This window comes from Oncorhynchus keta, unplaced genomic scaffold (assembly GCF_023373465.1).
Source record: "Oncorhynchus keta strain PuntledgeMale-10-30-2019 unplaced genomic scaffold, Oket_V2 Un_contig_8186_pilon_pilon, whole genome shotgun sequence".
Classification (NCBI taxonomy): domain Eukaryota; kingdom Metazoa; phylum Chordata; class Actinopteri; order Salmoniformes; family Salmonidae; genus Oncorhynchus; species Oncorhynchus keta.
The window spans coordinates 14231-28744 of NW_026289906.1; the positions used below are offsets into that span (position 1 = coordinate 14231).

The following is a 14514-nucleotide window of genomic DNA, read 5'->3' on the forward strand; positions in this document are numbered from 1 at the left end:
CCAGCCCTGTAGGACTCTATAGGGAACAGATACATCCAGCCCTGTAGGACTCTATAGGGAACAGATACATCCAGCCCTGTAGGACTCTATAGGGAACAGATACATCCAGCCCTGTAGGACTCTATAGGGAACAGATACATCCAGCCCTGTAGGACTCTATAGGGAACAGATACATCCAGCCCTGTAGGACTCTATAGGGAACAGATACATCCAGCCCTGTAGGACTCTATAGGGAACAGATACATCCAGCCCTGTAGGACTCTATAGGGAACAGATACATCCAGCCCTGTAGGACTCTATAGGGAACAGATACATCCAGCCCTGTAGGACTCTATAGGGAACAGATACATCCAGCCCTGTAGGACTCTATAGGGAACAGATACATCCAGCCCTGTAGGACTCTATAGGGAACAGATACATCCAGCCCTGTAGGACTCTATAGGGAACAGATACATCCAGCCCTGTAGGACTCTATAGGGAACAGATACATCCAGCCCTGTAGGACTCTATAGGGAACAGATACATCCAGCCCTGTAGGACTCTATAGGGAACAGATACATCCAGCCCTGTAGGACTCTATAGGGAACAGATACATCCAGCCCTGTAGGACTCTATAGGGAACAGATACATCCAGCCCTGTAGGACTCTATAGGGAACAGATACATCCAGCCCTGTAGGACTCTATAGGGAACAGATACATCCAGCCCTGTAGGACTCTATAGGGAACAGATACATCCAGCCCTGTAGGACTCTATAGGAACAGATACATCCAGCCCTGTAGGACTCTATAGGGAACAGATACATCCAGCCCTGTAGGACTCTATAGGGAACAGATACATCCAGCCCTGTAGGACTCTATAGGGAACAGATACATCCAGCCCTGTAGGACTCTATAGGGAACAGATACATCCAGCCCTGTAGGACTCTATAGGGAACAGATACATCCAGCCCTGTAGGACTCTATAGGGAACAGATACATCCAGCCCTGTAGGACTCTATAGGGAACAGATACATCCAGCCCTGTAGGACTCTATAGGGAACAGATACATCCAGCCCTGTAGGACTCTATAGGGAACAGATACATCCAGCCCTGTAGGACTCTAGGGAACAGATACATCCAGCCCTGTAGGACTCTATAGGGAACAGATACATGCAGCCCTGTAGGACTCTATAGGGAACAGATACATCCAGCCCTGTAGGACTCTATAGGGAACAGATACATCCAGCCCTGTAGGACTCTATAGGGAACAGATACATCCAGCCCTGTAGGACTCTATAGGGAACAGATACATGCATCTGGATTGCCCTGATCTAGGACAGGACAGGGCTGTGGTGGCTCTGGTTAACACCAACAGATCTGGGACCAGGACAGATACATCCAGCCCTGTGGTGGCTCTGGTTAACACCAACAGATCTGGGACCAGGACAGGGCTGTGGTGGCTCTGGTTAACACCAACAGATCTGGGACCAGGACAAGGCTGTGGTGGCTCTGGTTAACACCAACAGATCTGGGACCAGGACATGGCTGTGGTGGCTCTGGTTAACACCAACAGATCTGGGACCAGGACATGGCTGTGGTGGCTCTGGTTAACACCAACAGATCTGGGACCAGGACAGGGCTGTGGTGGCTCTGGTTAACACCAGCAGATCTGGGACCAGGACATGGCTGTGGTGGCTCTGGTTAACACCAACAGATCTGGGACCAGGACATGGCTGTGGTGGCTCTGGTTAACACCAACAGATCTGGGACCAGGACAGGGCTGTGGTGGCTCTGGTTAACACCAACAGATCTGGGACCAGGACAGGGCTGTGGTGGCTCTGGTTAACACCAGCAGATCTGGGACCAGGACAGGGCTGTGGTGGCTCTGGTTAACACCAACAGATCTGGGACCAGGACAGGGCTGTGGTGGCTCTGGTTAACACCAACAGATCTGGGACCAGGACAGGGCTGTGGTGGCTCTGGTTAACACCAACAGATCTGGGACCAGGACAGGGCTGTGGTGGCTCTGGTTAACACCAACAGATCTGGGACCAGGACAGGGCTGTGGTGGCTCTGGTTAACACCAACAGATCTGGGACCAGGACATGGCTGTGGTGGCTCTGGTTAACACCAGCAGATCTGGGACCAGGACAGGGCTGTGGTGGCTCTGGTTAACACCAACAGATCTGGGACCAGGACAAGGCTGTGGTGGCTCTGGTTAACACCAGCAGATCTGGGACCAGGACAGGGCTGTGGTGGCTCTGGTTAACACCAACAGATCTGGGACCAGGACAGGGCTGTGGTGGCTCTGGTTAACACCAACAGATCTGGGACCAGGACAGGGCTGTGGTGGCTCTGGTTAACACCAACAGATCTGGGACCAGGACATGGCTGTGGTGGCTCTGGTTAACACCAACAGATCTGGGACCAGGACATGGCTGTGGTGGCTCTGGTTAACACCAGCAGATCTGGGATCAGGACAGGGCTGTGGTGGCTCTGGTTAACACCAACAGATCTGGGACCAGGACGGGGCTGTGGTGGCTCTGGTTAATATCAACTGATCTGGGATCAGGACAATGGTGAGCTCTATTTAAGATGGACCACGGTTTAACCTGATGTGGTCTCTGGTGACAACAGGAATGATGGCTGGGACTCATGGCCTATTGGCTGGAGGAAAACAGATCTGGGACCAGGACTTCAGTAGCTCTGGTTAAAAAGATCTGGGACCAGGATATGGCTGTATGGCTACTATTGGCTGACAAAAGATCTGGTACATAAAAACATGATGTTCTCTGGCTACTCATCCAGATTGGGACAAAGGGATCTAGTACATAAAAACAGATGTTCAGGACAGGCTGTCATGGCAATCTGGTTGACAAACATGATCTGGGACAAAACATGATGTGGTGGCTCTACAATCTGGGACCAAAATGATCTCTGTACATAAAGATGATGTTCTTGTATGGCTACTCATCCAATTGGCTGACAAAATGATCTAGTACCAAAACATGATGGGCTTGGTGGCTACTCATCCAATTGGCTGACAAAATGATCTGTACATAAAAACATGATGTCCTTGTAGCTACTATCCAATTGGCTGACAAAATGAGCTAGTACATAAAAACATGATGTGGCTTGTAGGCTACTCATCCTATTGGCTGACAAAATGATCTTGTACATAAAAACATGATGTTCTTGTAGGCTACTCATCCTATTGGCTGACAAAATGATCTAGTACATAAAAACATGATGTTCTTGTAGGCTACTCATCCTATTGGCTGACAAAATGAGCTTGTACATAAAAACATGATGTTCTTGTAGGCTACTCATCCTATTGGCTGACAAAATGAGCTAGTACATAAAAACATGATGTTCTTGTAGGCTACTCATCCTATTGGCTGACAAAATGATCTAGTACATAAAAACATGATGTTCTTGTAGGCTACTCATCCTATTGGCTGACAAAATGAGCTAGTACATAAAAACATGATGTTCTTGTAGGCTACTCATCCTATTGGCTGACAAAATGAGCTAGTACATAAAAACATGATGTCCTTGTAGGCTACTCATCCTATTGGCTGACAAAATGAGCTAGTACATAAAAACATGATGTTCTTGTAGGCTACTCATCCTATTGGCTGACAAAATGAGCTAGTACATAAAAACATGATGTTCTTGTAGGCTACTCATCCTATTGGCTGACAAAATGATCTTGTACATAAAAACATGATGTTCTTGTAGGCTACTCATCCTATTGGCTGACAAAATGAGCTAGTACATAAAAACATGATGTTCTTGTAGGCTACTCATCCTATTGGCTGACAAAATGAGCTAGTACATAAAAACATGATGTTCTTGTAGGCTACTCATCCTATTGGCTGACAAAATGAGCTAGTACATAAAAACATGATGTTCTTGTAGGCTACTCATCCTATTGGCTGACAAAATGATCTTGTACATAAAAACATGATGTTCTTGTAGGCTACTCATCCTATTGGCTGACAAAATGAGCTAGTACATAAAAACATGATGTTCTTGTAGGCTACTCATCCTATTGGCTGACAAAATGATCTAGTACATAAAAACATGATGTTCTTGTAGGCTACTCATCCTATTGGCTGACAAAATGAGCTAGTACATAAAAACATGATGTTCTTGTAGGCTACTCATCCTATTGGCTGACAAAATGAGCTTGTACATAAAAACATGATGTTCTTGTAGGCTACTCATCCTATTGGCTGACAAAATGATCTTGTACATAAAAACATGATGTTCTTGTAGGCTACTCATCCTATTGGCTGACAAAATGATCTAGTACATAAAAACATGATGTTCTTGTAGGCTACTCATCCTATTGGCTGACAAAATGATCTAGTACATAAAAACATGATGTTCTTGTAGGCTACTCATCCTATTGGCTGACAAAATGATCTAGTACATAAAAACATGATGTTCTTGTAGGCTACTCATCCTATTGGCTGACAAAATGATCTTGTACATAAAAACATGATGTTCTTGTAGGCTACTCATCCTATTGGCTGACAAAATGATCTAGTACATAAAAACATGATGTTCTTGTATGCTACTCATCCAATTGGCTGACAAAATGATCTAGTACATAAAAACATGATGTCCTTGTAGGCTACTCATCCTATTGGCTGACAAAATGATCTTGTACATAAAAACATGATGTTCTTGTAGGCTACTCATCCTATTGGCTGACAAAATGAGCTAGTACATAAAAACATGATGTTCTTGTAGGCTACTCATCCTATTGGCTGACAAAATGATCTAGTACATAAAAACATGATGTTCTTGTAGGCTACTCATCCTATTGGCTGACAAAATGATCTAGTACATAAAAACATGATGTCCTTGTAGGCTACTCATCCTATAGGCTGACGAAATGGTTTTGAAAATAGTTTTAAATACAGTTTTTCCTTACCTTCATCTTCACCTTGGCACAGACAGGCAGGCTTTCTCTACAACTCTTGTGAACATGTGAATTGCAATCTGAAAAATACAAAATAAAATGCACCTCTAAATCTTAAAGTAAGAACTTCAACAGAATAATCTTCCAGGGGGGTTCTTTCATGTGTTATGAACTGTGACTGGGGAGATAGACTGGTCTACAGAACCAGAGAGTTGGACTGGTCTACAGAGTTGGACTGGTCTACAGAACCAGAGAGTTGGACTGGTCTACAGAACCAGAGAGTTGGACTGGTCTACAGAACCAGAGAGTTGGACTGGTCTACAGAACCAGAGAGTTGGACTGGTCTACAGAACCAGAGAGTTGGACTGGTCTACAGAACCAGATAAGTTGGACTGGTCTACAGAGTTGGACTGGTCTACAGAACCAGAGAGTTGGACTGGTCTACAGAACCAGATGAGTTGGACTGGTCTACAGAACCAGAGAGTTGGACTGGTCTACAGAGTTGGACTGGTCTACAGAACCAGAGAGTTGGACTGGTCTACAGAGTTGGACTGGTCTACAGAACCAGAGAGTTGGACTGGTCTACAGAACCAGATAAGTTGGACTGGTCTACAGAACCAGAGAGTTGGACTGGTCTACAGAACCAGAGAGTTGGACTGGTCTACAGAACCAGAGAGTTGGACTGGTCTACAGAACCAGAGAGTTGGACTGGTCTACAGAACCAGAGAGTTGGACTGGTCTACAGAACCAGAGAGTTGGACTGGTCTACAGAACCAGAGAGTTGGACTGGTCTACAGAACCAGAGAGTTGGACTGGTCTACAGAACCAGAGAGTTGGACTGGTCTACAGAACCAGAGAGTTGGACTGGTCTACAGAACCAGAGAGTTGGACTGGTCTACAGAACCAGAGAGTTGGACTGGTCTACAGAACCAGAGAGTTGGACTGGTCTACAGAACCAGAGAGTTGGACTGGTCTACAGAACCAGAGAGTTGGACTGGTCTACAGAACCAGAGAGTTGGACTGGTCTACAGAACCAGAGAGTTGGACTGGTCTACAGAACCAGAGAGTCGGACTGGTCTACAGAACCAGAGAGGTGGACTGGTCTACAGAACCAGAGAGGTGGACTGGTCTACAGAACTAGAATAGGTGGACTGGTCTACAGAACCAAACCAGATGTCGCTCAAGATGTCGGCGCCAAAATACTGAAATGTTTCCTAAGGATTGGAAGCAAGGCAGCCCTCTCTGTCGGCGCCATCTTGAGCGATATGGTGTTTATCTACTAAACCTGCTAATAGTTGGTTTTGTTAGAGTTGTATTGACTGATGTTGTCTTACTGGTGCAGAGAAAGGCATCCTTAGTGTTGATGGTTTTGCTGCATTGGTGGCAGGAGGAGGATTGTGTCTGGGAGGAGACCATGCTGAAGTGATGTCCGTTCAGCGTACATCTCTCTCTGGCCTTCGCCTCTCTCCTCTCGTCTTTGTCTCGACTCTTCTCTCCATCCTTTTCCTGCAAGTGGAAGAAGGGGGATTAGGAGTAGAAACAGAATGAGGTCAGATAGTACAGCTACCCTCTCTCTCCCTTCCTCCTTTCCCTGCCTAGAAACAGAATGAGGTCAGATAGTACAGCTACCCCCTCTCTCCCTTCCTCCTTTCCCTGCCTAGAAACAGAATGAGGTCAGACAGTACAGCTACCCCCTCTCTCCCTTCCTCCTTTCCCTGCCTAGAAACAGAATGAGGTCAGACAGTACAGCTACCCTCTCTCTCCCTTCCTCCTTTCCCTGCCTAGAAACAGAATTAGGTCAGACAGTACAGCTACCCTCTCTCTCCCTTCCTCCTTTCCCTGCCTAGAAACAGAATGAGGTCAGACAGTACAGCTACCCTCTCTCTCCCTTCCTCCTTTCCCTGCCTAGAAACAGAATGAGGTCAGACAGTACAGCGACCCTCTCTCTCCCTTCCTCCTTTCCCTGCCTAGAAACAGAATGAGGTCAGACAGTACAGCTGTCTCTCTCTCCCTTCCTCCTTTCCCTGCCTAGAAACAGAATGAGGTCAGACAGTACAGCTACCCTCTCTCTCCCTTCCTCCTTTCCCTGCCTAGAAACAGAATGAGGTCAGACAGTACAGCTACCCTCTCTCTCCCTTCCTCCTTTCCCTGCCTAGAAACAGAATTAGGTCAGACAGTACAGCTACCCTCTCTCTCCCTTCCTCCTTTCCCTGCCTAGAAACAGAATGAGGTCAGACAGTACAGCTACCCTCTCTCTCCCTTCCTCCTTTCCCTGCCTTGAAACAGAATGAGGTCAGACAGTACAGGTCAGACAGTACAGCTACCCTCTCTCTCCGTTCCTCCTTTCCCTGCCTTGAAACAGAATGAGGTCAGACAGTACAGGTCAGACAGTACAGCTACCCTCTCTCTCAGTTCCTCCTTTCCCTGCCTTGAAACAGAATGAGGTCAGACAGTACAGGTCAGACAGTACAGCTACCCTCTCTCTCCGTTCCTCCTTTCCCTGCCTTGAAACAGAATGAGGTCAGATAGTACAGCTACCCTCTCTCTCAGTTCCTCCTTTCCCTGCCTTGAAACAGAATGAGGTCAGACAGTACAGGTCAGACAGTACAGCTACCCTCTCTCTCCGTTCCTCCTTTCCCTGCCTTGAAACAGAATGAGGTCAGATAGTACAGCTACCCTCTCTCTCCCTTCCTCCTTTCCCTGCCTAGAAACAGAATGAGGTCAGACAGTACAGCTACCCTCTCTCTCCCTTCCTCCTTTCCCTGCCTAGAAACAGAATGAGGTCAGACAGTACAGCTACCCTCTCTCTCCCTTCCTCCTTTCCCTGCCTAGAAACAGAATGAGGTCTAACAGTACAGCTACCCTCTCTCTCCCTTCCTCCTTTCCCTGCCTAGAAACAGAATGAGGTCTAACAGTACAGCTACCCTCTCTCTCCCTTCCTCCTTTCCCTGCCTAGAAACAGAATGAGGTCAGACAGTACAGCTACCCTCTCTCTCCCTTCCTCCTTTCCCTGCCTAGAAACAGAATGAGGTCAGACAGTACAGCTACCCTCTCTCTCCGTTCCTCCTTCCCTGCCTAGAAACAGAATGAGGTCAGACAGTACAGCTACCCTCTCTCTCCCTTCCTCCTTTCCCTGCATAGAAACAGAATGAGGTCAGACAGTACAGCTACCCTCTCTCTCCCTTCCTCCTTTCCCTGCCTAGAAACAGAATGAGGTCAGACAGTACAGCTACCCTCTCTCTCCCTTCCTCCTTTCCCTGCCTAGAAACAGAATGAGGTCAGACAGTACAGCTACCCTCTCTCTCCCTTCCTCCTTTCCCTGCCTTGAAACAGAATGAGGTCAGACAGTACAGCTACCCTCTCTCTCCCTTCCTCCTTTCCCTTCCTAGAAACACAATGAGGTCAGACAGTACAGCTACCCTCTCTCTCCGTTCCTCCTTTCGCTGCCTAGAAACAGAATGAGGTCAGACAGTACAGCTACCCTCTCTCTCCCTTACTCCTTTCCCTGCCTAGAAACAGAATGAGGTCAGACAGTACAGCTACCCTCTCTCTCCCTTCCTCCTTTCCCTGCCTAGAAACAGAATGAGGTCAGACAGTACAGCTACCCTCTCTCTCCCTTCCTCCTTTCCCTGCCTAGAAACAGAATGAGGTCAGACAGTACAGCTACCCTCTCTCTCAGTTCGTCCTTTCCCTGCCTAGAAACAGAATGAGGTCAGACAGTACAGCTACCCTCTCTCTCCCTTCCTCCTTTCCCTGCCTAGAAACAGAATGAGGTCAGACAGTACAGCTACCCTCTCTCTCAGTTCGTCCTTTCCCTGCCTAGAAACAGAATGAGGTCAGACAGTACAGCTACCCTCTCTCTCCCTTCCTCCTTTCCCTGCCTAGAAACAGAATGAGGTCAGACAGTACAGCTACCCTCTCTCTCAGTTCCTCCTTTCCCTGCCTAGAAACAGAATGAGGTCAGACAGTACAGCTACCCTCTCTCTCAGTTCGTCCTTTCCCTGCCTAGAAACAGAATGAGGTCAGACAGTACAGCTACCCTCTCTCTCCGTTCCTCCTGTCCCTGCATAGAAACAGAATGAGGTCAGACAGTACAGCTCCCCTCTCTCTCAGTTCGTCCTTTCCCTGCCTAGAAACAGAATGAGGTCAGACAGTACATCTACCCTCTCTCTCCCTTCCTCCTTTCCCTGCCTAGAAACAGAATGAGGTCAGACAGTACAGCTACCCTCTCTCTCCCTTCCTCCTTTCCCTGCCTAGAAACAGAATGAGGTCAGACAGTACAGCTACCCTCTCTCTCCCTTCCTCCTTTCCCTGCCTAGAAACAGAATGAGGTCAGACAGTACAGCTACCCTCTCTCTCAGTTCGTCCTTTCCCTGCCTAGAAACAGAATGAGGTCAGACAGTACAGCTACCCTCTCTCTCCCTTCCTCCTTTCCCTGCCTAGAAACAGAATGAGGTCAGACAGTACAGCTACCCTCTCTCTCAGTTCGTCCTTTCCCTGCCTAGAAACAGAATGAGGTCAGACAGTACAGCTACCCTCTCTCTCCCTTCCTCCTTTCCCTGCCTAGAAACAGAATGAGGTCAGACAGTACAGCTACCCTCTCTCTCAGTTCCTCCTTTCCCTGCCTAGAAACAGAATGAGGTCAGACAGTACAGCTACCCTCTCTCTCAGTTCATCCTTTCCCTGCCTAGAAACAGAATGAGGTCAGACAGTACAGCTACCCTCTCTCTCAGTTCGTCCTTTCCCTGCCTAGAAACAGAATGAGGTCAGACAGTACAGCTACCCTCTCTCTCCGTTCCTCCTGTCCCTGCATAGAAACAGAATGAGGTCAGACAGTACAGCTCCCTCTCTCTCAGTTCGTCCTTTCCCTGCCTAGAAACAGAATGAGGTCAGACAGTACATCTACCCTCTCTCCCTTCCTCCTTTCCCTGCCTAGAAACAGAATGAGGTCAGACAGTACAGCTACCCTCTCTCTCCCTTCCTCCTTTCCCTGCCTAGAAACAGAATGAGGTCAGACAGTACAGCTACCCTCTCTCTCCCTTCCTCCTTTCCCTGCCTAGAAACAGAATGAGGTCAGACAGTACAGCTACCCTCTCTCTCAGTTCGTCCTTTCCCTGCCTAGAAACAGAATGAGGTCAGACAGTACAGCTACCCTCTCTCTCCCTTCCTCCTTTCCCTGCCTAGAAACAGAATGAGGTCAGACAGTACAGCTACCCTCTCTCTCAGTTCGTCCTTTCCCTGCCTAGAAACAGAATGAGGTCAGACAGTACAGCTACCCTCTCTCTCCCTTCCTCCTTTCCCTGCCTAGAAACAGAATGAGGTCAGACAGTACAGCTACCCTCTCTCTCAGTTCCTCCTTTCCCTGCCTAGAAACAGAATGAGGTCAGACAGTACAGCTACCCTCTCTCTCAGTTCATCCTTTCCCTGCCTAGAAACAGAATGAGGTCAGACAGTACAGCTACCCTCTCTCTCAGTTCGTCCTTTCCCTGCCTAGAAACAGAATGAGGTCAGACAGTACAGCTACCCTCTCTCTCCGTTCCTCCTGTCCCTGCATAGAAACAGAATGAGGTCAGACAGTACAGCTCCCCTCTCTCTCAGTTCGTCCTTTCCCTGCCTAGAAACAGAATGAGGTCAGACAGTACATCTACCCTCTCTCTCCCTTCCTCCTTTCCCTGCCTAGAAACAGAATGAGGTCAGACAGTACAGCTACCCTCTCTCTCAGTTCGTCCGTTCCCTGCCTAGAAAGGATCTGTATGGTAACTAGTCCTTATATAGACCACAGATGACCTCTACTGACCAGGATCTGTTACTCTCTATGGTAACTAGTCCTTATATAGACCACAGATGACCTCTACTGACCAGGATCTGATACTCTCTATGGTTACTAGTCCTTATATAGACCACAGATTACCTCTACTGACCAGGATCTCTATGGTTACTAGTCCTTATATAGACCACAGATGACCTCTACTGACCAGGATCTCCATGGTAACTAGTCCTCATATAGACCACAGATGACCTCTACTGACCAGGATCTGATACTCTCTATGGTAACTAGTCCTTATATAGACCACAGATGACCTCTACTGACCAGGATCTCCATGGTAACTAGTCCTCATATAGACCACAGATGACCTCTACTGACCAGGATCTGATACTCTCTATGGTAACTAGTCCTCATATAGACCACAGATGACCTCTACTGACCAGGATCTGATACTCTCTATGGTAACTAGTCCTCATATAGACCACAGATGACCTCTACTGACCAGGATCTGTTACTCTCTATGGTAACTAGTCCTTATATAGACCACAGATGACCTCTACTGACCAGGATCTGTTACTCTCTATGGTAACTAGTCCTTATATAGACGACAGATGACCTCTACAGACCAGGATCTCCATGGTAACTAGTCCTTATATAGACCACAGATGACCTCTACAGACCAGGATCTCTATGGTTACTAGTCCTTATATAGACCACAGATGACCTCTACGGACCAGGATCTCTATGGTTACTAGTCCTTATATAGACCACAGATGACCTCTACTGTCCAGGATCTGTTACTCTTTATGGTAACTAGTCCTCATATAGACCACAGATGACCTCTACTGACCAGGATCTGATACTCTCTATGGTAACTAGTCCTTATATAGACCACAGATGACCTCTACTGACCAGGATCTGTTACTCTGTATAGTTACTAGTCCTTATATAGACCACAGATGACCTCTAGTGACCAGGATCTGTTACTCTGTATGGTTACTAGTCCTTATATAGACCACAGATGACCTCTACTGACCAGGATCTGATACTCTCTATGGTAACTAGTCCTCAGACAGACCACAGATGACCTCTACAGACCAGGATCTGTATGGTAACTAGTCCTTATATAGACCACAGATGACCTCTACTGACCAGGATCTGTTACTCTGTATGGTAACTAGTCCTCATATAGACCACAGATGACCTCTACTGACCACGATCTGTTACTCTCTATGGTAACTAGTCCTTATATAGACCACAGATGACCTCTACTGTCCAGGATCTGTTACTCTCTATGGTAACTAGTCCTTATATAGACCACAGATGACCTCTACGGACCAGGATCTCAATGGTAACTAGTCCTTATATAGACCACAGATGACCTCTACTGACCAGGATCTGTTACTCTTTATGGTAACTAGTCCTTATATAGACCACAGATGACCTCTACTGACCAGGATCTGTTACTCTTTATGGTAACTAGTCCTTATATAGACCACAGATGACCTCTACTGACCAGGATCTCCATGGTAACTAGTCCTCATATAGACCACAGATGACCTCTACTGACCACGATCTGTTACTATCTATGGTAACTAGTCCTTATATAGACCACAGATGACCTCTACGGACCAGGATCTCCATGGTAACTAGTCCTTATATAGACCACAGATGACCTCTACTGACCACGATCTGTTACTCTCTATGGTAACTAGTCCTTATATAGACCACAGATGACCTCTACTGACCAGGATCTGTTACTCTTTATGGTAACTAGTCCTTATATAGACCACAGATGACCTCTACTGACCACGATCTGTTACTCTCTATGGTAACTAGTCCTTATATAGACCACAGATGACCTCTACTGACCAGGATCTGTTACTCTTTATGGTAACTAGTCCTTATATAGACCACAGATGACCTCTACTGACCACGATCTGTTACTCTCTATGGTAACTAGTCCTTATATAGACCACAGATGACCTCTACGGACCAGGATCTCCATGGTAACTAGTCCTTATACAGACCACAGATGACCTCTACTGACCACGATCTGTTACTCTCTATGGTAACTAGTCCTTATATAGACCACAGATGACCTCTACGGACCAGGATCTCCATGGTAACTAGTCCTTATATAGACCACAGATGACCTCTACTGACCAGGATCTCCATGGTAACTAGTCCTTATATAGACCACAGATGACCTCTACTGACCAGGATCTCCATGGTAACTAGTCCTTATATAGACCACAGATGACCTCTACGGACCAGGATCTCCATGGTAACTAGTCCTTATATAGACCACAGATGACCTCTACGGACCAGGATCTCCATGGTAACTAGTCCTTATATAGACCACAGATGACCTCTACTGACCAGGATCTCCATGGTAACTAGTCCTTATATAGACCACAGATGACCTCTACGGACCAGGATCTCCATGGTAACTAGTCCTTATATAGACCACAGATGACCTCTACTGACCAGGATCTCCATGGTAACTAGTCCTTATATAGACCACAGATGACCTCTACGGACCAGGATCTGATACTCTCTATGGTAACTAGTCCTTATATAGACCACAGATGACCTCTACTGACCAGGATCTGATACTCTCTATGGTAACTAGTCCTTATATAGACCACAGATGACCTCTACTGACCAGGATCTCCATGGTAACTAGTTCTTATATAGACCACAGATGACCTCTACGGACCAGGATCTCCATGGTAACTAGTTCTTATATAGACCACAGATGACCTCTACTGACCAGGATCTCCATGGTAACTAGTCCTCATATAGACCACAGATGACCTCTACGGACCAGGATCTCCATGGTAACTAGTCCTCATATAGACCACATATGACCTCTACTGACCAGGATCTCTATGGTTACTAGTCCTTATATAGACCACAGATGACCTCTACTGACCAGGATCTCCATGGTAACTAGTTCTTATATAGACCACAGATGACCTCTACTGACCAGGATCTCCATGGTAACTAGTTCTTATATAGACCACAGATGACCTCTACTGACCAGGATCTATATGGTAACTAGTCCTTATATAGACCACAGATGACCTCTACGGACCAGGATCTCCATGGTAACTAGACCTTATATAGACCACAGATGACCTCTACGGACCAGGATCTCCATGGTAACTAGTCCTTATATAGACCACAGATGACCTCTACTGACCAGGATCTCCATGGTAACTAGACCTTATATAGACCACAGATGACCTCTACGGACCAGGATCTCCATGGTAACTAGTCCTTATATAGACCACAGATGACCTCTACGGACCAGGATCTCCATGGTAACTAGTCCTTATATAGACCACAGATGACCTCTACTGACCAGGATCTCCATGGTAACTAGTCCTTATATAGACCACAGATGACCTCTACTGACCAGGATCTCCATGGTAACTAGTTCTTATATAGACCACAGATGACCTCTACGGACCAGGATCTCCATGGTAACTAGTCCTCATATAGACCACAGATGACCTCTACTGACCAGGATCTCCATGGTAACTAGTCCTTATATAGACCACAGATGACCTCTACGGACCAGGATCTCCATGGTAACTAGTTCTTATATAGACCACAGATGACCTCTACTGACCAGGATCTCCATGGTAACTAGTTCTTATATAGACCACAGATGACCTCTACGGACCAGGATCTCCATGGTAACTAGTCCTTATATAGACCACAGATGACCTCTACGGACCAGGATCTCCATGGTAACTAGTCCTTATATAGACCACAGATGACCTCTACGGACCAGGATCTCCATGGTAACTAGTTCTTATATAG

General features: G+C 46.7%; 1 protein-coding gene across 1 annotated transcript in view; it reads right to left on the reverse strand.

Annotated features, from left to right (window-relative positions):
• LOC127926759 (A-kinase anchor protein 13-like) overlaps window positions 1-14514 on the reverse strand; it is a 73435-nt gene that overhangs the window by 6770 nt on the left and 52151 nt on the right. The window contains exons 8-9 of the mRNA XM_052512298.1: window positions 6248-6419; window positions 4926-4993 (exon numbers count right to left, since the gene is read on the reverse strand). Coding sequence (XP_052368258.1) covers window positions 4926-4993; window positions 6248-6419 — 240 coding nt within the window. The remainder of the gene's footprint in view (window positions 1-4925; window positions 4994-6247; window positions 6420-14514) is intronic.